At 44.9% G+C, this 26,504-nt stretch overlaps 2 protein-coding genes across 3 annotated transcripts; one reads left to right on the plus strand and one right to left on the minus strand.

The window, feature by feature from the left end:
- Positions 1–1,015: 1,015 nt before the first annotated feature.
- On the minus strand, positions 1,016–25,879 carry LOC109264873 (UDP-glucuronosyltransferase 1A1). 2 transcript variants are annotated; one of them, XM_019445499.2, is made up of 5 exons: positions 24,937–25,879; positions 5,127–5,258; positions 4,426–4,513; positions 3,918–4,137; positions 1,016–1,435 (listed from the first exon to the last, which is right to left on the minus strand). In XM_019445499.2, the coding sequence occupies exons 1-5, from the start codon at positions 25,798–25,800 to the stop codon at positions 1,138–1,140; spliced, it is 1,602 nt and encodes a 533-aa protein (XP_019301044.2). In that variant the 5' UTR covers positions 25,801–25,879; the 3' UTR covers positions 1,016–1,137. The 2 variants fall into 2 exon arrangements, with proteins under 2 accessions (XP_019301044.2, XP_019301045.2); XM_019445500.2 differs by lacking the exon at positions 24,937–25,879 and adding an exon at positions 13,139–14,053.
- Positions 18,739–19,803, plus strand: LOC109264874 (dnaJ homolog subfamily B member 3). Its single transcript, XM_019445501.2, has one exon. The coding sequence runs from the start codon at positions 18,832–18,834 to the stop codon at positions 19,552–19,554; it is 723 nt and encodes a 240-aa protein (XP_019301046.2). The 5' UTR covers positions 18,739–18,831; the 3' UTR covers positions 19,555–19,803.
- Positions 25,880–26,504: the final 625 nt, after the last annotated feature.

Below are 26,504 nucleotides of genomic sequence, written 5' to 3' on the forward strand. Positions count from 1 at the left end.
AGGGGCCGCTTTTTTGTCGCACATATGATGAGTACAGAAGCCATGGAAAAAGTGAGATGCCCCTGCACATACTATCCAGAGAAGATACTAAAGCGATGAGATCAAGGACAAAGAAGAGGGCTGTACTTGGTTTTCTGAAATGAAAATGTTTTTTGGGTTTTTTTCAGGGTAGGGCAATAACATTTGACTCCCGTATAATCCATTCATGAAATCGGCCACTCTCGTGTGCTGTCGCTCTACCGGGCTTCCTACCTCTGCTTCTACAGGAACTAAGTTGAAAATAAGTATCTGTAGAAACACGTGACTTTAAATGCACGAGAAGCACCAAGGCAGGATGTGGGGAAAACGGACACAACATAAACGTGTAGTGGACACATCCGGGAGCCTGTCCCCGGCTCACTAGCTCCCTCTCCCCTGACCACCGGGGTCAGTCATGGCTTCTGGTGGCCATGTTTTCCCTGTGCAACCCCTCCCTCCACATTCCTGATCGGACGACCAAAAGTTCTGTCATACTGGTGTATTATTTGCGGAATTAGCACGTGTAGCGTAACAGCAAATAAATACAACAACAATGAAGAGAAGAACACCTAAGAAATAGAATTTCTATGAATTTATTCATGTCTTTAGTTGTGGAAAACATCAGAGAAAATACACTTGTGAGACACTGTGCTTTGGGCTTCTCTCAAATTCAGATCCATTTGGCACAAGCCATGGTGATACCCTTGAGCCCACCATTCATCAATTTTATACATCATTCTTTTCCCTAAAGCCAGAAATCAGACACTGTTCTCAAAAGAACCTGTGCCAATGATTTATTTTTTTAAGTTTATTTTTATTTATTTTGATAGAGAGAGAGAGAGAGAATGGGAGAGAGAGAATCCCAAGCAGGCTCCACGCTCAGTGCAGAGCCCAACTCGGAGCTTGACCTCACAACCGTGAGATCATGACCTGAGCCAAAATCAAGAGTCAAATGCTTAACTGACTGAACCGCCCAGGCGCCCCTAGATTGTTTCTATTTAAAAAAAAAAAAACACGGGGGTATCTCCCTTAGGGCTAAGTATTTCTTGAATAAGCATAACATAAACTTAACGTTGCCTCTGGTTGCCACTTTGGGTCACCTCACTTCCCACCCACCTCTCAGTGTGTCTTAGACTTGTGAGATTTCTTAACTCGTCCTTTTTTCCCAAAGCACTTCCGGCAGCCGAAGGCGCAGCATTTGTACATGATGAAGACAACGCCCAGCACAATGGCCAGGAGGAAGCCGATCACGTCCACAGAGTGGTACTGGTACCAGGTGAGATCGTGGGCTGCAGGGCGCAGGTGCAGGGCCCCCTTGTGCCTCATCACGAACTCTACCCAGAACACAGCCAGGTCCATGGGCTCGATGGGGCGGTCCTTGTGCAGGCTGGACAGGCGCATGATGTTCTCCTTGTAGCTAAACACAAAGACAGTGACGTGAATTCTGGAACACCAACCATACCGACCATCCTCCCTCTAGGCTTGCTGTGGTTGGGAAGGCTCCCAGATTTTACAAACTTGGTAGAGGAAATGTGTTTCCATTATGGCCAAAAAGAACACACACACACACACACACCATACATCACACACACACACACACACACACACACACACACACACACACATACACTAACTGGTCTTTATCTCTGAAATTAAAAAAAAATGTAGAAAGAAAACAAGAAGCCAAAATTATAATATTAAATTATTTGAACCTAGCTTCCTGTTTTCTTCTCTTCTTTTTCATGATATTTTTGTAGGGAATTAGATGACTCTTTATAAGAGAAAGAAATAAAGGAAAAGGTCATGTCAGAAATTATGAGCAGTTTCCCTCTCACAGTTTTGAACAATCACATCTACTCAAAGTCAAAGCCATTTGTAAGTGCCCTCGCAAGGTGGCGGCATATTTTCCATTGGTGAAGCATCACACCGTCCAAGTGCTAACTGTAGCATGAGGCTGTGTCTATGCAGCCTGGGAAACAAAATGGATTTTTGTTTATTTTAGACAGCGTTGGTAGCTGAATCGGAACATCCACATCCAAACTGGGTTAGATGTTTCAACCCTTAGTGTAGATGTTTCAACCCTTAGTAGTTTCAACCCTTAGAGTGTTTCAACCCTCTTCTCAACCTGCGAGAAGAAAGAGAAGGTAGAGGAGGAAAAAAGGAAAGGAAAGGGAGAAGAAAGAGAAAAATGGAAGACACTTTTACTCAGGAGTAATTATGATAATTGCCACCTTTAAACAGGTCTGCCATTTTATTTGGATACGTTATTGTATTGTGATAGCAATATTTGACCATAACGTCCGTTAAACATCTTCTTTTGTATAAATCTTCTCTTAAACAAGATAGATTTTCTATAACTTTCATTCATTCGTTATTTATTGAGCACCTGTTATAGCCTGGCCGCATCATCTGATGTCTTTATTTTATGTCCCCGTGTAGAGTGTTGGGAACAGGGAGATTCACAATTAGGTAGTGAGAACTCACAAGCAAATGCAGTTAGCTAAACTCTCGGGCTGATTGATGAACGTTTTTAAAAAATAAGAGAACGTTTACTAAGTCATCTTTAGGTTCCAGATAGTTGTCTGTATCACGGAACAAAAGATCAAGATTGCATTATGAATGTGAACCTCAGGAACGAGTTTTGTCAGCACGTGGAGAGAAGTCGGGGCTCCGTGGCACCGATGTGTGAGCAGCACATCCCGACCCCAACAGGCTGGGCGGCCGGAAGGCGCCATTCAGAAGAGAGGGATGGCACCCACCGGGCACTCTGGGCATTTACCCCTGGGTTATGTGGGCTTTTCTTCTCCATCCATTGGCACCACACATGTGGGCACCCCACCTCTCCCCCATTTGTCCTTGCCCAGCCTCACTGTGTCACCCTGTGCAATGTCTCCTCCCATCTGAACACACTCCAGTTTTTCACATCTGTCCTTCGAACTGATGTCTTTTTCAAGATGAAGCAACTATGGGTGAAGACTCCGCTCTCATGGAGACACACACATGCACACGTACTCATACATGCACATGCACACACGCACTGTTAATTGTTGGACGAAGTCCACCCTGGCTGTCACTTCTTCCCACGAGGTTTTGACCAAGCTGTTACTAGTGAACTTGACACCAATACAATAAATTCCACGCAAAGACCATTTGATCTGATGACTTTTGCCTCTTGAATTCTTTCAGAGCCGTATTTGAATAAACTCACCTTTGCTTTATCACAAGCCTTTGGGATATCACATGACACCCCCCCCCCATTTATAAATCCCCATGAACAAAATTTCTCACGGGTTTCAGTGCTAGGGAGAACTATGCTTCTAAGCTCTTTGTTTTTATCTTATGGACACCAGGTTCATTACGGAATATTTCTCTCTTTGTAGAATCTCATAGAGTAGACATCTACTTGGTGACAATATTTTTTAACAAATTGAAGTTTTAAGCCTACCAAGGGAAATAATATTTAAAATCAGTTTTGGGGCGGCTGGATGGCTCAGTTAAATGTCTGATTCTTGATCTTGATCTCAGCTCAGATCATGAGCTCTAAGTTTGTGAGATCAAGCCCAACGTCACGCTCTGCACTGACAGCCTGCTTGGGATTCTCTCTCTCTACCCCTCCCCCACTCGTGCTCTCCCTCCCTTCCTCTCTCTCTCTCTCTCTCTCTCTCTGTCTCAAAATAAATAAATAAACTTAAAAAATTTAAAAAAAAAACCTCTTTAAAATCATTTCTATGAGAAGTTCTCTAGGAATTAAAGCATCCTTTAATGAAATGCATAATAATAATCTCAAAGTCATCTCACTTATTAATTAGGTTTTTATGTATTTGTTTTCACATTTGAATATTTATTGTGAATGAGATGGCCAAGATACAAGTAGTATTCCTCTGTACGTCTTCTCTTACCTTTTGTCATTGATGACAGCTTTTAGGGCATTTGCTAAATCTTCAGAAGTCATTTCCAGGACGTTCAAGGTCAATCCAGCCCCCCGGGTCTCCATGCGCTTGGAGTTGTCCATCTGATCACCAAATAAGGGCAGCATCACCATGGGAACGCCGTTGCATATCCCCTCGTATATGCCATGGGAGCCAGAATGTGTGATGAAGGCACGAGCCTTCGGGTGACCTGAGAAGCAAAACAGGGAAGGATGCCAGCAGTCAGGTCACCGAGTTGCACGGTCTGACACCATCTATGCTCTGCAAGCATGCTAAGGACTCAGTGCCACCCACATGTGGCTTTTGCAGAAGTCTGCAGAGGAAAACGTGGGGTGAGATACCCCACGAGGTAAAAAGCAACGTGGAATACGTTGGCCACGATATGTTCCAGCTAAATAATCCTTTAGAGCAGCCACACGCAAGCCACTTTCGTAATTGCACTTGGGTTTGACCTACACACCAGAGCCTGCTCACATACCAAGCAGATCATTTTGGGGAAGCCACTTGACAAGTATTGTGTTCTTCGCAAGATTTGGTGGTGGAGTGCCAGTATACCGCCACAGGACCTTGCAGAGACAGGAACAGAGTTTAAAAACACAATGATTCAGAAACATCTGCCACAGTAGCTAGAATGTAGAGTCCACTGAATGAACATAACCTTGGCAGGGGAGGGAGGTGTAGCAACTGGGAAGGCTCCTGGGGACTGGGAACAAGCTGTGAATTTGTGCAAATCCACCAAGCTGTACATTTATGACTTTTGCACATTTCTGCACTTCAGGGGAAAGTTTACTTAATGAAATGAGTGGATGGAGAATTATAGGCGCAGCAATATAAGAAATGAATCCTGTGTCCTGACCAGCAGCTTTTTTTGTAGAAATACTCCTTATGTAACATGAAGAAACACTGTCCTGTTCATTTTGTCGATAAAATAAATTCTCCTGAATACGCTGTTGACTTTCTTAGAGAAAATGAGACCTCCAAGGAAAGCAGACCGCGGTTTAACAGAACAGTTGAGAGTGACATGGTAAAAAGACCTTTGGATTAGTAATCAGGAAGTCGCAGGGAACCCCAAGCCAAAAGTCCAACTGATAGGATTAACTCCCATACTAGAAGTCTGGGGTTCCAACTCTCGTGAAGATACAGATACAGAAGGTACAGAATCGTATGGCATGTTCTTACTGTCTGAGGTATTTTGCCCAAAGCATCAGCAATTTCCATAGCTTTCTCCTTGGGAATCTCTGAGACCATGGAGCCCAAAGAGAAAACCACAATTCCATGTTCTCCAGAAGCATTAACATAGGCTTCAAATTCCTAGAACCAGAAGAGAAATTTACAGTTAATTTTCTTCTCACGTTCTTTGGGAACTGCATCCATTCAGCTATGAATCCGATCTCTTCATGTTAAGAATATGCGTGTCTCCGTGTGTGTGGTAGAGACACAAAATATTAGCGCATGTTATAGACTTCCTTCCCCCGTTATTCCTTCCACGGGAGGAAGGCTTCTTGCTTATCTGGTTATCTTCTGGGTTCTTCTTTGAGATGCAGAATCCAGGTAGTGTCTAATTTCCCAAAGGAAAAGCAATCAGAGGTAAGACCAGATCCACTTCCCAGGGGCTTCAAGCATCTGAGAGCATCTTGGGAGAAAGCAGGCTTTCAGGAAAGGGACTGATGGAGAGAGCAGCCGGCAGTGTGGAAGGAGGGAGGAAAGGTGGATGAGTGTCACAGAGAGGGGAGAGAACCATTTAGCAGATTGGTGAAGGGAGACATTGGGAGAAAGGAAAGCCGCCCAAAGAGAATTTCAGAAAGCTTTCTGCAGACTCTAAAACTCCTGCACAGCCCCTTTAAGAAAATCCACAGTAAAGATGTGTATTACTTTTCAAGGCTTCTGGAATATTCCTTTTATGTTGAAAGAACGAATGAGTCAAGGCACGAAGCCGCAAATAGTGTTGAGGATGAGGCTCACAATTAAGGAAGACCCTCAAATAGCCAAGACAACCTTTAACAATTCTTGCTTTCCCACAGCCAATACACGGGGGTGATTGGGGATCATATTCATGTCAACTCAGTGCTGAAATTTAACCAGTCAACCTGGCATTTCCCCACCTTTCCTGGAGAAGAGCTTTCTTTAGAATGGAAGGCAACTTTCCTGCCTTAGCAAGAACGTACAGAAAGATACCTGAATCTCTCTTTTGCTGGTTTCATAAAGTACCGTCGAGAGCAGAAAATCTCCCTAAGTGTGAAAGATACGAAAGCGGAAGAGAAAACCTTGCTAAGTGTGCATGAGGATCTGAGCCCCCTCTGTGGAGTTCAGAGAAGGTCAGGGGCATGTGAGAAAACCCTGAGTCCCCAAGCCACCGGGGGGGAAGGATAAACAGGCAGTGAGTCTCAACCCACCCAGCACATGACCCCCCTGGAGTGTTCATGTCCCGTTCCAGAGATGCTTCCGTGTCCGGATTCCTTCGAGCAGTGTATCCTTCGCCACCATCCAAGGAAGATTGCAGCGGCAAGGCCGCTCCACTCCTCCAACCATGACCACCATCGGGCATTGCAGCCTTGGCTGTTAGGACAAAGCTCAAGACAAAGCAGTGGGGCTTGTTTCTGAAGAAACTTCTGGACCAGATGACCCAAGGAATAAGGAACGAAGAGCAGAGAGGGGCTGTGTGACAAGCCCTCCACCTGGGCCTTGCGTGCAAGACCACGTCATTAGAAAACGGGGGGGGTCTAAGTCAGCCTTTCCCATTGCGGATACTGCTCTATTGCGACGAAATCATCTTCTTTTTCGAGGAGCAACTTTTTTTAATGGAGTGAGTTTTGGTGTATTTGAACTGCGAGTGGTTTTCTAGTGAATAATGAACCTGACAACTACTGGAAGATGAACGATCTGTGGTTCCCGTGGATGAAGCAGGGGGATGGGATCTTAGAAGTGTCTGTGTGTTAAGAGTGAGAGACAGTGATGGTGGGGACCCCACTAGTAAGTGCAGATCACAGATTATGACCTATCGAGGCCCTACCCCTGAAGTCATAAGGAATCGACTTTACAGACGGATGTCAAACAAAAGCTCTGAGAGGTAGCAACCAAAAATTAATCCAATCAAAATAGCAGTATAGGCTGCATTGAGTCATGAGTGGTGGCTGTGGCCCCCGGAAGAGAGTAAGGAAACCCCTAGACTCAACCCTCAGCGATAATCACAGCTCAGTCTGATCTGACCCCAACCTTCAAAGCCAACTCCAGAGTACGTGGTCATCAGGCAAAGTACATACACACTCCAGCATGCACACATGCACGTGCACAGGCGCACACACACACACACACACACACACACACGCACACACACAGCGTGGCAATTCCACATAGAGGAAATAGAGCAAGGTGTGAGTATGGCAATTTCCCCCCAACTGTAGGTTATCAATGATCTAATTAACTCCCTTAGAATCTCCCAAATGGTTTTCTATGTCTCCCAAGAATGCCACGGATATTGAGACTGTGTGATGCGGTAGGGTTTGCCCAGAACTGAGGGGTTTCCTGGGATATGACACTTTCAGTCCCGGACAGACCAGAACTCTGGCCACCCTGGAGTGACACGTAGAAGACTTCTGACAGGCCTCAGCACACATGATTTTAAGGGACTTTTTTTCAAATTTGGTTCAGAGCATGACCAGGAAAGCCCCAACATCTCCTCAGGGGTGAGCCTCCTGCCTGGTCCTCACCCCCATCCCATCCCAGCAGCTCTCTTCACGGTTTCTAGCTCCTAGTGGCTGTGTCCTGGGCCTTCTCCATGGGGCTCATCTGAAAGGTTGGGGAGGCCAGCATCATCCTCCCCACTGCCATGCTGCATTTTTGGTTTGTGGCAAAGACCTCCTAAGGATGGCTTTTCTGAAGTCCTTCCTCCCCAGGATGCACTACATCCTTCTTTCCTGGGGAAAGATGGCTCCTCTCCAAGGACCTTTTGAGCTCTTTCTCCTCTAGTGAAGGTACACGGCTTACCTCACTTCCCAGGACCTTCCCTCCTGCACGAAACCCACTCTTCCTCTAACTGTGTCTACAAAGGGCCATATCTGGTTTCACCTCCTTGCACACTCCTCCACACCCACTCAGCACCCAGCCAGGTGTGATTACCATAAAAAGGAATCCACAGGTCTGTAAACACCCAAACTTAAATAGCAAGACTAAAGTTTAAATGTCACAGAAGTTCATCTACAGATCATGGAAGGGCAAACTGCAGAGCTGGTGTTGTCGTGGGCAACGTCCACTCTCGGCAAGCTCTTCTGGGATTTAATAATGGTGAGGTCCACACCCTACTGGCAAAACTTCCCATAAACCTGGCCCTAGCTCCACAGACTCTGCTATGGTGAAAGAGTGAGGCGGTGTGTTAACTGAAGATAATCCTCAATTCCTCCACCTCTTATCCCCTTCCAAAATGCACGAGGCCACCTCTGAAGTGCAAACACCTGCCCACCTCATTGAAGTCTTTAACACAGATCCTAACTTCTGCGGAGAGTTTAGTATTTTGAGCTCCAGGCCTTTATTAGATTTTCTCTTCCCAAATGGCTTCTGTTTCTCAAAACCCTTGGTAAACATTTGGCATGTTGGAATCCAGTTGCTTTATCACTACGCATTCAGAGCCGCTGACAAAGACCACAAGCTTCCTTGCTCACCAGTCTCTCTTCTCTCCACCTCTAAGTCTCTGTTCTCACCCACCGTCCCTTTGGGTGTTTTCCTCAGACCCAACATGTCTGGGTGGATATCATCTCTGAATCGCTGCTGTCCACAAAGATGGTCTCTCACTCTGAGCGGGGAACGATATCTTGGAATTCTTGAGCTTCGTTCCTTTGCTCTCAATGCTGTTCTACTATCTTTTGTCCATCAGGCATCCCACACATGTCTGATGCCAGGTGTGCTTTCCCTATGGAGTAGGGACTTCCCAGAGTCCCTGTGGACTCTCCTTATCAACTAAATATTGCATCTTTATTCTTGAAGATCAGGACTTTGACCAAGAGCATGGGGACCAGCACGATCTCTGCTAAAGGAATGGAGCATGGAGTAACGTTCTTTAATTAACAAAGGGGATGTGGGGTGCCTGGGTGGCTCAGTTGGTTGAGCGTCCAACTCTTGATTTCCGGTTCAGTTCATGATCTCAGAGTTGTGAGATCAAGCCCTACATCGGGCTCTGCACTGAGCATGGAGCCTGCTTGGGATTTTCTCTTTCCCCTCCTCTCCCTCTGCCCCTCTCCCCTACTCTCTCTCTCTCCCTAAAATAAAAAATAAACAAAAGGGAGAAAAGAAAATGAATAGCAACTTGACAGACCAGCAAAAATCAGGAAAAGGAAAAATGACCACATAAAATAAAAATAAAGTAAGTTGGGAAAGTTAGAATCCAGTCTATCAATTTTTAAATGAACTGCAAACTGGCAAAATTCTCTCAACCAGGCTAAAAATATCAGCTCCATGTTATTTAAAAAGAAAAAAAAGAAAGCTTGAAGACAAAGGGGTGCCAAAAAGACACTAGAGAAATAGCAAGATAGTGCAGGAACGGTGATATTAATATCAAAAAAGTGGAATTTCAAATTAAAAATATTAAGTAGGACAAAGAGGGCTTCTGCCAGGTACAGTTTACAAAGACATTCTCACACTGAGGCTTGTTTGCACCAAACAAGGCAGCAACTAACACTCAGTCAACACAACTCACCACTTAGAGAAATTTACAGGGGAAAAAATATATGGAGGGGCACCTGGGTGACTCAGTCAGATGAGTCTTGACTCTTGATTTCGGCTCAGGTCATGATCTCATCATGATCTCATGGTTCGTGACATTGAGTCCTGCATCAGGCTCTGGGCTGACAGTGCAGAGCCTGCTTGAGATTCTATCTCTCTCTACCCCTCCCTCCTCTGCCTCTCTTTCTCTCTCTCTCAAGATAAATAAACGTTAAAACACACACACACACACACACACACACACACACACATATATATATCAATAAATGATGCTAAAAACTATGATACTGAGAAAGACAGTTGATAAAATTCTGTAGCCACTCCTGTTAAACATCCTAAAGAAGAAAATCATTTAAACAAATAAAGGCTATTTGCCAAAGAACAATGGCAAACATAATACAAAATGATGAAATGAAAATCAATCTTCAGGGGGCACCTGGGTGACTCAGTCGGTTAAGTGTCTGACTCTTGGTTTCGGCTCAAGTCATGAGCTCACAATTCATGGGTTCGAGCCCCACATCAGGCTCCACGCTGATAGTGTGGAGCCTACTTGGAATTCTCTCTCTCTCACCTCTCTCTCTGACCCTATCCTGCTTGCATTCTTGGTCCCTCGCTCTCTCTCAAAATAAATAAACCTTAAAAGAAAAAAAAAGAAAATCAATCTTCATTACAATCAGGAGCAAGAATCCTCATGATTGCCAACATTATTCAATTATTTTGAAAGATTCTAGTGAATTCAATAAGACCAATATTTGAGGGGCACCTGGATGGCTCAGTCGGTTGAACATCTGACTTCAGCTCAGGCCATGATCTCATGGTTTGTGGATTCAAGCCCCACATTGGGCTCCATGCTGACAGCTCAGAGCCTGGAGCCTACTTTGGATTCTATCTCCTTCTCTCTCTGCCCCTCTCCCTCTCACACTCTGTCTCTCTCTCTCTCTCAAAAATAAATAAACATTAAAAAATTTTTTTAAAAAATAAGACCAATAGTTGGCATGGAATTTACAACAGAAGAAATCACATTTTCTTTATTGATGAAAGCCAGCCTACTGGTTTTTTAAATGACAGAATCAATATTTTGAGTTGGCTGAATTTTTATTTGGGGCTGAATAGTGAGTAGATAACCAGCTACAGGCAGAAATGGAAAAACTATCACATTCACAGTAATGACCAAAAAAAAAAAAAAACAAGGTAAAATACTTAAGAAAATCTGACCCAGAAAGGACAGAAAAATATGAAGAAAACTACAAACGACTTGATCTTTGGTTAAGGTAATATTTGAAGTAGCACCAGGAAGAGCAAGACTCTGGAGTATAAATTTCCTTGCTAATATATATTAGGTGACAAACAGAATAACCTGCGGCCCATAGATACCATGAAACATGGAACAGTTTTAAAAACTAGATATAATATTTAGAACCAAAACGACATTCAGGACATACTGATAGGTGAGCAGTGGGGATATATTGTTACCTAATTCGTAAAATGAAGAACAAAAACTTACCTACAGGTACCTATATTTGTATGTAATTGTAGGAGTGCAGAGAACTGGTGGAGATCACTGCCTATCTGGTGACTAGTCCTCAGTTCACGCCCTTTGTTGGTTTTCATTCATTCCTTTAACAAACATTTGGTAAGCGCCTATTAGACTCTGATATTTACGCTGATATTTACACCAATCACAGGCAGACCTTTTGCCAAGTGTTAAGGATGCAGTGATGGGCAGAAGTGGTCCCCGCCCCCACATGTATGGAGGAGATGGTCAATAAACAATTATCTAAATGAAATGACTGCGGTATTTAATGGGCTATGAAGGTAATAGCACAGGACGCTATCTTGGAGAGAAGGACTCCCTGAGGAAGTGATATCGCAGCTCATCTGAAAAATAAGAAGACAGCCACCTCACAAACTCAGGCACAGCATCCCAGAAGGACACACCGTCAAGTTCAAGGGTCCTGAACCGGGAAAGATTTTGGAATGTCCCAGGAGTAGAAAGAAGGCCAGTGTAACTGGGGACATTCCATGCAGGTTTATAAACAAACCCTTCTATTTCAAATGGAGTTTCTATTATGCATGCACATCTCCAAAGTTTTAAATTTCAAAGTAAATGTCAAACAATCATTTTCACTTGTATCCTATATAATGATGCCAAAAATATTTCTCTTTAATTTCACTCTTAACTTGGCCATGCTGAATAGCTCTCTTTCCTTTGATCTATGATGTGCCCACTGGTTTGGTAATATTTCACCTTTTCCTATATATGAAAGAGAATTATGACTGGTTTTCTATTAACATGAGGTTTTGTCGTTTTGCTTTCTAAAAACTCAACACCATCTCCTTTCTTAAGCAGATAACCTCGTCAGGCACATACTTCTCCAACAGGCCTGCTGGTCTGTTGGGGTATCAGAATCTTATCGGTAGGAGTCACCAGATGTCGCTTCACATTATGGGGGAAGAATCAGAGCCTCACAGAGGTGATCTGGTCATGCGGCAACGGAGTGGAGGCATCCACACAGCACTGGAATTCTCCCGCAGGGTTCTTTCTGCTGTCTAGAGTTTCTCCTTGTCGTGACATTAACATGATCGTTTAAAATGTGAATCACAATGGAGTCACCCTGGAAATAAGATTCAGTGCTGTCTGAGGGCGAGTAGAGTCCCTTTAGTAGAAGCCAGACTCAGAATCTGCAAAGTGCCTAGGTTACCAATGGATCCTCAACCAATACTTGTGAAATAAATGAACGAATGCCCACTGAAATGTGACCTTCTTGGAGAATCCTTCCCAACCTCCCAACTGACAGAGACTCTCCTGCTATTCTCTATCACCTCCATTGAGATGTGGGAAGAAGATTGTGAATGCTATGTTTTTGCATCCCTCAAATCTCTATGGGGAAAAAATTAACTTAGCAGCATTGCAGAGGTTGAGACTCAGGACCTTTCTGCCGAATGCCAGGATCGGACTGTCTCATGTTTACTTATTAGAAGACAGGGGACTGCAGGACCCGGCTTCCTAGCAGACTATCGACTAACTGGAGCTTCAACCCCAGAAACATAAAGGCAACTTGTGCCACCATGGTCCATAGATGTCAAAGAATTATTCTAGCAGTCTTGAACCTTGGGTGTCTAACCCAGTCAAGGGCAGCAAGGTGCATGCTGCAGATTTTTGTGCTCTGCAAGGATCCCTGAACTCACTGCTCTGTGCTTACGGCAATTAACCTTTGTTGCATCTAATTGATTACTCTCCACTGGAGCCCAAAGTATGCTTTCTTAAAGTGTCCTATACAAAGAAATAACCCAGAAGGTGATTCCCAAGACAGATACAAATTACGACCCCAGACCCGGGATTCGTACAGCAGAAACTAACGAAAGAGGGCATGTGACACTACCTCAGCGTGCTCATTCAGCAGGTGTCAGGGGCAAGTTCATCCATCCAAAGTACTTGCAAGGAGACAGGCTTGTAAAGCTCCCCCTCAAATACACACCTGGGACAGTGGCTTTTTGCTGGCACAGTTGATCCCACCAATAAAAACCATGTTGGGCATGATGGGCCTGGAGTAATCCTTTACAAAGTCACTTCTGAAAAGCCAGACCGATGCGGAGCCCATAAGGTCCTGGACAGTCACATCTTTCTGAAGGACTTCCGAAGCAAGTGATGCATATGGGGAATAAACCACATTGCACAGGAAGCCCTCTGACACAAGAATGAGCATGTTCTTCACCCGCTGGAGGAAAGTCATGTGATCTGAGTTAAGGGACAGAACCCTGGGCACATAGGATGGTGGGCTGGGACAGCGGGTACCTTGAAAATCTAGGCCGCATGGCAGTGAGTTCAAGAAGAACACGACAGGCAGTGCCAGGCGCAGGGCCACGATGGGGCCACAAGGAAGGAAAGGGTCTGTCAACATGGCATCGAAGCCGCTTTCCGCCAGGGAGGCCATCAGCTCCTTGTTGTACAGTAAGTGGGAGCAGGCAGACAAAAGCAGAGCAGAGTCCTTCTTGACCCTCTTGTATGTCTCGACCACACGCTGCAGGAAAGGCTTCTTCTCAAAAACCTCGAGCCCGAGACCAGTAAAAGATGCTTCCACGTCCTCCCTCCGGAATGGGACGGGGTAGCTCTTCAAGGTGTAAAACGCTCCTTCTTTAATGTACACGGAGGCCTCAGGAGCTATGACCACTACGTCGTGTCCCTGCTGGTGCAGCCGCTGGATGACCCCGAACAAGCTCAGCCAGTGGCTGCCGTCCACTGGGACCAACAACAGCTTCCCGCCCTGGGACAGAAGGGGATTCAGGGCACACAGCAGCAGGTTCAGCACAAGCGGACGTGGCCCCCGGGACCTCGCTGCCATGGTTCTCCTGTATCGGCTACCAAGCCTCTCACCTGCCAAAAGTTTGCCCTCCTCTACTTATATGTCGCAAGAACCAATCTACGCTCAAAGTTAATGTTTGATTGTATCACATGACTGTCGCTGTCAGTCAGCTAAAGATCGCGGAAGTTTACCTTTGCAGCTAACGAGGGCTAAGAGCTTTTCCAGGTCTCTTTCCCCACCGCGCAAGTATTTTTATTTTGTATTTATTTACTTTCAAGTTCTTATTTTCATTCCAGTTAGCAAACCTACAGTGTAATTTCAGTTCAGTTCATTTCAGATGTACAATACGGTGATTCAACACTTCCCTACATCACCGGGTGCTGATCAGGACGAGCGTACTAGGTTTCTCATTAGACAACAACCGTTTGACTGGCTGGAATTCTTTTCCAACCACTCAGGTCCCGTTCTTGAGGGGCCAGAGAAGGGAATGCAGCACCAGCACCTTTGAATGGATTAGATGAGTATTTCCACGGACCAAGAGAGTGTCACCAGAGAGGGAGAAAAAGGCAATGGGGTGACAAATTAGACTTCCTTTTCAGGAATGAAATAGAAAGCAGAATAGGTCTTTTTAGAAAGAACATGGGGTAGCTGGGTGGCTCAGTCGGCTGAGCGTCCAACTTCAGCTCAGGTCATGATCTCTCAGTTTGTGAGTTCAAGCCCCGCGTCAGGCTCTGTGCTGACAGCTCGGAGCCCACTTGGAATTCTCTGTCCCTCTCTCTCTCTCTCTGCCCCTCTCCCCCTTCTCTCTCTCTCAAAAATAAATAAGCATTAAAAAAATAAAATGGAAAGGAAAGAACGAGACACTGCAAGCCTACTTTGGGCCCATGGTAACCTTGAAGAACGTTCCCCACAGGTGACTCAGGGCTCTCTGCCCAATCACTGCCTCATTTTTTGATTCATTCACCCAGCAAAATACCTACTGAGTCCAGCGTGCACAGCGCTGGGCCTGGGGCTGGGTCTGGGGTACCAGCAGAGATGAGTCCAGATGAGTCCCCCACCTCCCCAGAACTCCGGTTCCACCGGAAGGGACAGACTGACGACGCAAACAGGTGAGCAGATGCATGAGAGGCACGCCAGGAAGGAAATGAACGCCGCTGGCTAGTGAATGGTGGGAAGGGAAAGCCACCTGAGTGTGCCACACACAGAAGGCCTTTCCAGGGCAGATCCGCGTTCCCTCAGAGAGGCAGTGAGAGAGCCCTCTGTCAGTCAGAAACGAAAATCGGTAGTGAGCAAAAGTAAATGAAACCGTGCTTGTCACACAGCCCCAAGGCCCAAGGAAAGCAGATACTCTGAGAAATTCTGATGACCCCATTGAAGCAAAGGGGAAAGGTGAACAGAAACAGTAAGAATGTATATTTACTGAGCACGCACTAGGTGCCAAGTGTGGTGTTTAGCACTTTACAACACATCTTATGTAATCCCCTAGAAGTATCCCCTTAAAGCAGGTACTGTTATTCCCATTTTACAAAGGAAGACACTGAGGCTCAGAGAGACCAGGTGATTTGCCAGAGTCCTGAATTTACTAAGCGGCAGACTGAGATCCGGGCCCTAAGCGTCAGAGCGTAGAGACCTTGCTCTTACCTACAGCTCCCCATGGCTTCTAGCAGTTCCCAGATCTTACAGCCGGGCTCAAAATTTACAGCCAACTAGGAGTCAGAAGTAAAGCTGTGATTCCCAAGGTCATTACTCAATTGAAGTAAATGGAGAGAAGGCAGAGGGCAGGATTTGGGGACCAAGTAGAATGTGCTCCCACAGCAACACCCAGCACTAGCTGGAGCCCCAAAAGATCAAGTGAAGGGTCAGAGAGCAAGCATGGGAGTGGCAAATAGAAATGCCCCTCCCTGGGGCACTTGGATGGTTCAGTTAGTTGAGCGTTGGACTTCAGCTCAATGATCTCACAATTTGTGAGTTCAAGCTCCACATCGGGCTCTCGGCTGCCAATGCAGAGCCCACTTGGGATCCTCTGTCTCCCTTTCTCTCTCTCTGCCCCTCCCCCACTTGCTCGCTGGCTCTCTCTCAAAAATAAAATAAACATTTTTTAAAAATGCCTCTCTCTAAGAAATGGCAAATCCAAGTGCAGACAGAACTGATCACCTTGCCCTTTCTTTTGGAGATCACTGCTGTTCTCTACAATCCCAGGATGAGGGCACAGACCCCAGCATTTTGACCATGGACGTCACTGGCCACCCATATTCAGGGACCTGTTAGAAGGTCATGGAGAAAATGCTAACTTTAAAGTTTTGATGTCCTGTGGGGCATATTCACAGGGCCTCCCTCATTCTGGTGCCTAGAATAGGTACTCAAGATTTCCCTTCCCACCATCCTTCCTCCACAGACATCCAGTCTGGTACTTACTTGTATATAGGTGCACTCCTACACATGGGAGCTCTGAAGCTCCCCACCCACGCCCACCCCACCCCAAGCACTTTCCATTCTCCAGGACTAAGATTCCGGGTGGGTAGCAAAGAGGTAGCAATGTTTTGGCTCCTTGGGTGTACCCCTATCTGCCATTCTGAAATTCACAATCCAATTTAAACATTAAGGGCAATCATTCTTCTGAACTCTCAGTGTCATAAGAGTTCATCTGTAGATTGCCCAGAGCAAAAGGGCTGTAAACCCACGCAGTCACCACTGTGATAATTTTATGACTTTCCCTGCATCATTCAAAGCCTCAGAACTTTTTGAGGCCTCTGTTGCACCTGCATGGTTTGGGGCCATGACTCTACCCTTACAAGCAGGGTTTCGGCTTTGGAATCACTCACTCAGGTGGTTTTGCAGGCAGTAAATACTCAGTAAATGTTTTTTGTACAGAGGTGTCTTCCCTTCTTCCCTTCTCCTTTGCTCAAGGCCCCATATCCATGCAAGCAACTGCTGGATCCACTGTCTCAGAGATGCCATAGTCCTGTATCAGGGCCTCAGACCCCAAGGCTCCCAACCCCCGTCTACCCTCCATCAGCTGCCCCCTGCACTGCCCTATCCCACCACCATCCCTGAAACCTTGGTCAACAGTCTCCTAGGACCCAGAATAAAATTCAGAGTCTTTGGGCTTGCCCTCAGAATTCACTGGAATGGACCTTGAGCTCACCTATCCAAGCTCATTCCTCCTCTCCAGCCCTTTCACTAGACCCCTCCCTCTGCCCCTTTCCCTCCAGACATTCTGGAGCACTTGACCTCGCCCAATCATGCTTTTCCCACATTGCTTGGTTCACGCTAGACTCTACTCCAAATCCGCTTCGTAATCCTGTTTATTCCTTGATTATAAAATGTCGAATCCATGATTATAGGATTGTATTCGGTCCCTCAAAATGACCTAAAGTCAGCAGTTTGTTCTGGTGACGTAAAGTCAGCAGTTTGTTCTGGTGACAGAGTGTGCCTTATTGGGTCTAGTACCCTTTATGATGAAATATTACAGAGTTCATTGGTTAATCATTTTCCTATTAGAGCTTAGTGACCTTTATTGGTGTTGACTTACCATTTATTAAAGCAAAAAATACAGCGTCAGAGAATAAGGAGAAAATAGAAGTCAGAGGTCCAAAAATGCCAAAAAGAAAATCACAGTCAAGGTAGAGCAGTTTTAGTGGAAATAATTACTGCACCCAAGTTGACCAGCACTGTAAACACAGCAGCAACTTTTTTTAATGTTTATTATTGAGAGAGACAGACAGACAGAAACGAGTGCAAGCAGGGGAGTGTTAGAGAAAGAGGGAGACACAGAATCTGAAGCAGGCTCCAGGCTCCAAGCTGTTAGCATAGAGCCCCATGCGGGGCTCAAAGTCACAAACCGCAAGATATGACCTGAGGTGAAGTCAGACCTTTGACTGAGCCACCCAGGTGTCCCTATTGCCAGCAAATTTTACTAGTTTTGATATACTAGACCAGGAGTTCTCAAACTGTGGGCCAAAGCCCCATGGGAATACCCAAGAATTTTTTAGGGGAATTTTGCAAAGTCAAAACTATTTCCATAATACTATCTGGCTTTTTCACTCACATGATCTCTTTTATGTACAGTGGAGTCTCTCTCTGGCCACATCACCTGTAATATAGCCATAGGTTGCCTGCAGAAGCAGAAGAATCCAGTTCTCTTCTTTTAAACCAGAGAGACACAAAAAATGTAACATGATGCCCTTCTTCAGTAATTGTTTTGTTTTGAAAAAGTTGTTTTCCCATAGAAATATGATTTATCTTAGCGTGTAATGGTTTTATTGCTATTAAATTGACTATTGAGGGTTTTTTTGAGTGCCTTAATTTCTAACGGTGTTAGTATTGCTTGTTACAACCTATATAAACTAAAGCAAAAGGGTCCTGGGGCCAAAACACAGGAGAACTGCTGTCCTGGACAAACGATGTGGGTGACCTTCAGCACAAGGTCAGACTAAACGCACCGCCATCAGTCTACCCCCACCGGGCGAAGGGGGGGGGGGGGGTCTGACAGAAAGCCTTCTTTAAAAATACCACTCTGCCCCACCACCAGAACGTGGGCCCCCACTTCCACCCGCTAACTTCCTCTTTTTCCAGCGGGATTTGGAGGTCACCGGCCCCAGCCAGAAGGCGGGTGGGTGGGGCCAGGTGGTGGGCGGGGCCTCGGTAGGCGGGGCGTCCGCGCCCCAGCGAACCACGCCACAGAGAGCCTCATCGGAAGCGCGGCAGGTCCCGCCCCCCGGCGCTGCATTCTGGGATGCGGCCTCGGCCAATGAGGCGCGGGCTACGTCACAAGGGCTCCGCTTCCCTGCTGCCTGGCGTCGCCGGGCAGTCGGTCCCGCGTCCCCTCGTCGTGCCCGTGGCCCGCGGGCCGTGCCGCGCCGTCCACCATGGTGGACTACTACGAGGTGCTGGGCGTGCCCCGCCAGGCCACATCCGAGGCCATCAAGAAGGCGTACCGCAAGCTGGCGCTCAAGTGGCACCCCGACAAAAACCCCGAGAACAAGGAGGAGGCGGAGAGGCGGTTCAAGCAGGTGGCCCAGGCCTACGAGGTGTTGTCAGACGCCACGAAGAGGGACGTCTACGACCGCTACGGCGAGGCCGGAGTGGAGGACTGCGGCGGGGGCGGCGGGCCCTTCCGCGACCCCTTCGAGCACGTCTTCACCTTCCGCGACCCGGCCGAGGTCTTCAGGGAGTTCTTCGGCGGCCGGGACCCATTTTCCTTCGACTTCTTTGGAGACCCGCTGGGGAACCTTGTGGGCGGTCGGAGGAGCTCCCGGAGAAGCAGAAGCAGGGGCACCGCGCCCTTCTTCACCGCCTTCAGTGGATTTCCAGTGTTTGGGGGTGGTGTTTCTTCTTTTGATACAGGATTTAGCTCCTTTGGTTCCCTGGGGAATGGAGGCCTTTCTTCCTTCGCCATGTCTTACGGTAGTGGTGGGACCGGCAACTTCAAATCCATGTCGACTTCCACCGAAATCGTCAATGGCAGAAAAGTCACCACCAAGAGAATCATTGAGAATGGCCAAGAAAGGGTGGAGGTGGAAGAAGACGGAGAGTTAAAGTCCCTGGTCATAAACGGCAGAGAGCAGTTGCTACACATTGACACCAAGTAATTCCAGTCCAAGTTGAATTGAAAAAACATTGTGAGGAGCAGCAGGACTTTTTTTTTTTTTTTTTTTTTTGAAGATTGCAAGCGCACTCTACTTTCAGAACAACTGTACTCGAGAATTTATAAACAGTTCATGCCAATGCCTATTTGTTGTTATTATTGGGACCATACGAGTTAGACCTCCATTTGTCTTTAGAACTTGTTGTAAATACCTGTATGCACTTTGCTGTTTATTAAACATAATCCCGAGGCAGATGCTGATTATTTCGTAGTATTGGGACAAAAGGTTTACAGCACCTTGAACCTTGCCTTTCCATTTTGTTTGAAATGTGAGCCAGGTAGTTTGCTCTGAAGTTAACGTTGCCAAGATAAGTCGTTTTACTTCCAATTTTTCAACACATGGTAGTAAAGGATGTGAGTATATTAATCCTTCTGGCTTAAAGATGCTTTTTAGTCCCACATAAATGCCAGTGACTAGTAAGAGTTTTCCGTTTAAATATAGTATTAAATGTAGCCTTTTTAAAAAACAGGTTAACCTGACAAAGTGGTGTATTCGGTTCCAATGGCTATTGGAACAAATTACCACAAATTTGGTGGCTTAAGGCACATTTATTCTCTTAAAGATCTGGAGGTCGGAAGTCTAAAGTGAGTTTCATGGACTGACATCAGTGTTAGCAGGAACATATTCCCTCCAAAGTGGGGAAAATACTTAAGTGAATTCTTGAGCAAAATACTTAAGTGAATTCTTCACGGTTACATGATTAGTTAGCAACATCCTTAGGATGCCGTTCAGGTCACGTAAGCAGTAAACCAGTGGTAGTGATTACTCAAAACCCAACACAAATAGGATTACTAGCCTGTACCCAGCTTGGTTCTACAACTGTGATTTATGGAAATGTGGAAAGTATTTCCATAAAACTACACAAAACTATCCCATTGCCATGTGCAGAATGTATCTATTTTAAAATAGGTTGACAAAAGCCAGGAATATTGGAGAGCCTGGGATACTGGTTGGGTGAGGCAGCATATGCATATTGGAGAGAATACATTTCTGTTGCCACGGTTTATCCCTGTCGTGAAAACTATTTGCGCATGGCTACCTTGGGATAGCCCATCACAAAATGTGCCATCCATCCCCTTTGGTTGTGTCTAAGGAAAAGTTTGCGTAAGACATGGGAGCAAAAAGGCAACCGAACTGGATAGACTAAAAGTGCAGCATTATTTGTAATTCTTTACAGGAAGCTCATGTGGCCTGAGCACACTTAATTAAGAACACGTGATGGGGCGCCTGGGTGGCTCAGTCGGTTAAGCATCCGACTTCGGCTCAGGTCATGATCTCACGGTCCGTGAGTTCGAGCCCCGCGTCAGGCTCTGTGCTGACAGCTCAGAGCCTGGAGCCTGTTTCCGATTCTGTGTCTCCCTCTCTCTCTGCCCCTCCCCCGTTCATGCTCTGTCTCTCCCTGTCTCAAAAATAAATAAACGTTAAAAAAAATTAAAAAAAAAAAAAAAAAAGAACACGTGAAGTTGAGTTAAGCCCAATCCCCATGGTGGAATGGTGTGCATACAAGACCTAGCAGGAACATAGGATTCAGCCATTACTATCCCACAAGGGCACACAGTCTGTTAAAAGCACGTCAAGTGGTCACTGAGGTATCCTGGGTAGTGCTTCTTAGCCACTAATTGTACAAGAAGTATTATAATAAAGAAGACTGCCAGAGCTTTTAAAAAAATGAGTTCATTTGCCTGCCAGGCAAGGGGACTCACCAGTGAAGATATTCATCGTTGTTGGTGGGGAGGGGAGGAGGAGCAGGGGGAGAAGGGATGTCAGGAGTTTTGAAGTGATAGGAAAGTGCACACTTTCATGGTGGTTATGCTAATTAAGAGTTAACAACTACTGCTCTGTGTAGGACACAATAAGTGCATTTGTGTCTGTACAATTGGTTAACCTAAGTCTTCATTGTTCAGGAAAGTCTTCAGTTGGGTGGCATACTGGGGTCACTCAGAAGCCATGGATCTCAACAGCTCTAGTGGAAGCAACCTACAATGGATGAGTCAATGGATGAATATAAAAGCAAAATGTGTATCCATACGACGGACTATTATAGCCTCAAAAAGTAAGGATATTCTGACCTAATGCTACAATATGCATGAACCTTGAGGACATTAGGCTAAGTGAAGTAAGTCAGTTACAAAAAAGGCAAATAGTGTATGCTTCCATTTCTATGAGATGCCTGGAGTGGCCAAATTCGTGAAGACAAAGTAGAATGGTGGCTAGTTATAACAGTTGAGGGCGAACAGCATCCAGTTTTGATATATCTGAATTAGTGCTGCTAAGTGGAAAGTTGCCTTTTACAGAAAAAGAAACCATTTTATTTAAAGAATTTTCCAAATTGAAAATCTCTTTTAAAAAATGTCTTGGCCCCAGAATCACAGTCCTGTATATCAATATTCCTCTTTTATGGAAAGGCTTGAGTGGGCTTTCAGAGTGGAGAAAATGGCATTTCCTTTGGTGCAAAAGATGACCATCTCAAAGACCCTGCAGTGGACTCTCCGTGGACTCACTAGCACTTTCCCACAGAGCAACCCCAGTTAAATAAGGAAGTAGTTTAAGACACCATTTTCAGAATTGAGGATGTCACGGTTTTTTAAATAGAAAAAAACTTAAATATACATTTTTAGGTGTATCTATGGAACATTTACAAATGTTAATAATAAGTTACCGATCATAGAAGCCACTAGCTACACGTGACTACCAAGCATTTGAAATGTGGCCAGTCCAAATTGAAATATGCTGTAAGTGTAAAATACATACCAGATTTTGAAGATTTAGTATGAAAGCAAACGAATGTAAAATATCTCAGAGCACTTGGGTGGCTCAGTTGGTTAAGAATCCAACTCTTGATTTTGGCTCAGGTCATGATCTCACCATTAGTGAGATTAAGCCCCACTTTGGGCCCCATGCTGGCAGCACAGAGCCTGCTTAGGACTCTCTCTCTCCCTCTCTCTCTGCCCCTCCCCCGCTCATGCACTCATGCTCTCTCAAGCACACGCATGCTCTCTCTCAACATAAATAAACTTTTTAAAAAATAATGTGAAATATCTCATTAATAATTTTATGTTGAAGGTATAATGTTTTAGATATATTTGATTGAATAAAATATATCAAAATTAGTTTTAACCCTCTTCATGCCTTTTTTTAAACATGCCTACTAAAATTTTTTAAACATTCTCTGATTAAAATATAAAATGATTAGAAAAATAAGAGAAATATAGCTAATATGAACCTTAACTATATGGGAATAAAGAAACAGCTTTGAAGATAGCCATGAGCTTAAAGAGAAAATCAAACCATTGAGTTACCAAAAACAAAAAGGAAAAATATATGAGCAATTTATGCGAAAACCTAGGAAACACAGGAAAAGTTTTATGACCTTCAGTGTTTCATTATTAAGAAAACTCTAACAGGAACTTAATGCTTACCAAAGGAAAATTAGAAAAATAACTATAACTATAAAATAAACCAAAAGATACAAGAATGACAATCATTAATAAAAAGAAAACTGGAATTAATGAAATAGAAAATAAAAATAGTAAAAAGAATAAGCAATTCCAAAAATTATTTCTATGAGAAAACCAATAAAAGAACTCCACCCATCAGAAATCTTAAGAAAGAAAAGGAGCAAAAATATGAAAGACTTAGACTTTGATCTTTCATATTTGGAGAAAATTTCCATCAAGTACCGAAAGAAGTCACATCTAAGTGTAAACCAAAGTAAGGGAGACAAAATCTCAAAGTAAAAAAGAATTTAGTGGAACAAAAGTGATAATGGTGTGCCTATCACGTATAATACTTGAGAATTTCAGTGTAAATGATCTTTTGCATACCAAATAAATTGGCACAAACATCTAACAGTCTCCAGATGACATACCTTGTCCTGCTGGGCACTTTTTAAATAATGGTAATAGATAATATTTATTGTATGCTCATTGTGACAATAGTAAGGCCAGAATAGTTGGGTCACCTGCCCACCTGCCCGTTCAGCTAGAAAAACGGGAGTGAGAATTTGAACCAGTGCAGTTAACTCCAGAGGATATATTTACATAGCAACACTAAAAGAAAAGAGCACCAGTTACTTTTTAAATGCCTTCCTATTTTTCAATTTTTACAAGCCTAATATATAGTTTTTAAGTGAATAAATGCATTGCACAAAGGAAAAAGCCAGATAGTATAGCTCGCTTGTGGTCTGAAGCAAAAAGAGAAATGGCATTAGAGTCCTGTGCAATAATATGTACATAAATAAGAAGAGATACAGAAGTAAGAATGCAAAAACTATAAAAGATCTAAAGTCATGGAAGTTAATATAAAGTAAGTGAATATGGCATAAATGGGGGAAAAAAAGATGGCTAACTCGCTGAATTAAGAAATAAAATAGCTCCCATGAGTCCTATTTCAATGAAACCCAAATATCCAGGATTAATGTCAGATGCCTCTGAAAGTATTAGTAAAGCAATAATTTCTACCATGGAAACCTGGGCTGGGAGGGTGGGCCTGGTGATGCGGTCAGCCCTCCCAACAACTCTTTCCCCTTTTAGACTCCATTCTTTTCATCACCGTCCTCCGCTTCACTGGGTTTACAGGCTCCTAGTTTTATCTCTTCCTTAGTCCCTACGACCAGCCTTTGATGACTTCAGCATCCCAAGCCATTCAACCGACCTGCCATGCAATTCTGCTAGTCCCAAGTTATATACCAGATATCAACACCTGGTCGGAAAACTTGTCAGCACAGCTCCCTCTCTGAAAACTTGAACTCGGTTACTTTCTCGGGTCACAGAGACCCCACCTTCTGTCTTCTGCATTGTCTCACTTCCCCTTCATTTACTCAAGCTCTCAGACACTCCTGCTCCCTTTTGGTGTTTAGGTCTCCTATGATCACACTTTAGTCCCTTCCAAGACGAAGCCACTAAAAACGACCGTGTCAACAAACACAATGCGATAGTTCCTTTGTCCTCCAGGATGAGCAAACACCCACAAGCAAAACGTCCTGATGGATCAGCCCACAACTCGGTTTCTCTGCTCCTACACAGCTGGAGAAAATTGCACAACTATGAAGACGGAGACTGCCTGGAAGACAGTCTTGGTTGACTCAAAGCAGCACTTGCCAATCCTATCACAGACGCTCACCCCTACCTCTCATTTTTCTCAGTGACCCTGGCAAACCTTTCCTGCATTAGTGGAGGCACTTCAACATTCATCTTACCAAACTGTCAGGAGAACAAGAGATAGACATCTTTAGAGAGACTGGTAGATAAGTAAACACCTGGAAGTAAATTAAGAAAAAAAAAAAACATGTGTTCCACTTGGAACATTGTAGGCACCCATACAGACCTGTGATAATGGCTTCCTGTTGGCACAGTTTATGCCCCCGATGAAGACCATGTTGGGCATCACTGGCCTGGGATAGTCCAGTACAAAGTCTCCTCTGAACAGCCACATGGATGTGGAGCTGAAAACATCCACCACCGACACCTCTCTCTGCAGGAGCTCAGAGGCGAGGCTTGCGTAAGGAGTGAAAGCAATGTGGCAAATGTACTTCAGGGACAGAGGGTAGAGCATGTTCTTGACCCTTTGCAGGAATGTCATGTGGTCTGAATTCATTGTTAATAGCCTAGGAATATATGAGGAAGGGTTTGGGCACTGCGTGCCCTCAAAATCTAAGCCGCATGGAATAGAGCGCAAAAAAAACACGGCAGGCAGTGACAGGTACTTAGCCAGGACTGCCCCACAGGGGTAAACAGGATCTGTTAAAACCACATCAAAGGAACTGGAGTTCAGGTGCCCGACCAGGTCCTTGTTATACATCAGCTCCTTGCAAGACCTTTGAAAAATGAAAGAAGCAGTTTTCCAATTTTCCATGAGTTTCAAAAACATCTTTAGAAAATGTAGTTTTTCAAAAACCAGATAAGACTGGCTCAGAAGGAGGTCATCAAATTCCTCCTGGGTGTACGGAATGGCGTAGGTCATCAGGGTGAAAAAGTCCTCTTTTTTGATATGCAGATTCACCTCTGGCGAAACGACCACTATTTCGTGGCCTCTGGCATGGAGCTCCTGCAGGGCCTCCTTCATGCTGAGCCAGTGGCTGCCATCCATGGGCAAGACCAGCACCTTCCCACCTTCAGCCCGGGGCCCGACACACAGGAACAGCAACAGCCCCGTGAGCGCCGGCAGGGGAACCAGGAATCCTGCAGCCATGTCCGTAGAAGCTCAAAGCAGCTGACTTTTCCAATCAGGCTGCGTCTCCTGCATTTATTTCCATCATCTTTATCTTATCATTGAGTCACTCAGAAGGGCAAGTAACTGGCAGGCAGCGTGCCTTCCTTATGTTAATCATTACAAACTAAACCTATCCCGGTCTTTCACCACTGGCCCCACCCTTCTGCTTGCACACAGGGAGAGATCAATTCCCTGTACCTAGGGAAAACTCACCTGCCTTCGCTGCTCTCTCCAAGGATCATTCTAACTCACTCTCTTGCTTTTTATCCAATTCTCAGAACAAGACTGTGGATACCCGCTTCATTGGCTCTCCTCCTATTTCTGTTAATGGCGTCCTAAAGGGCTGTGACCAAGCTCTGAGGAGTCCCCAGTGCCCCAGTCTCCAAGCATAACTAACCTCTCTGGTGGATGTGCCCTTAACTGAAAACTCTTAATGCTCTTTCCTCCCATGCACGGGTAACATGGAGCACACCCAGAAAGATCTATGATGTTGCTAAGGCAGCTTTCTCTAAACAGGGAGTGCAACACTAGCTCTTTGGTTTTGTCCTTTTTTTTTTTTTTTTTCCATATCAGGACGTCTCTTGCAATGGTCAGGGAAGACTTGAGGTGGCTGTCAAACATGGAAATATCTTGAAGGATCCTGCGTTGGAGACTTGAAGACAACACGAGTGTTTGTTGAGCAT

This window comes from Panthera pardus, unplaced genomic scaffold, assembly GCF_024362965.1.
Source record: "Panthera pardus isolate Hobbes unplaced genomic scaffold, ASM2436296v1 HiC_scaffold_10, whole genome shotgun sequence".
NCBI classification, from domain to species: domain Eukaryota; kingdom Metazoa; phylum Chordata; class Mammalia; order Carnivora; family Felidae; genus Panthera; species Panthera pardus.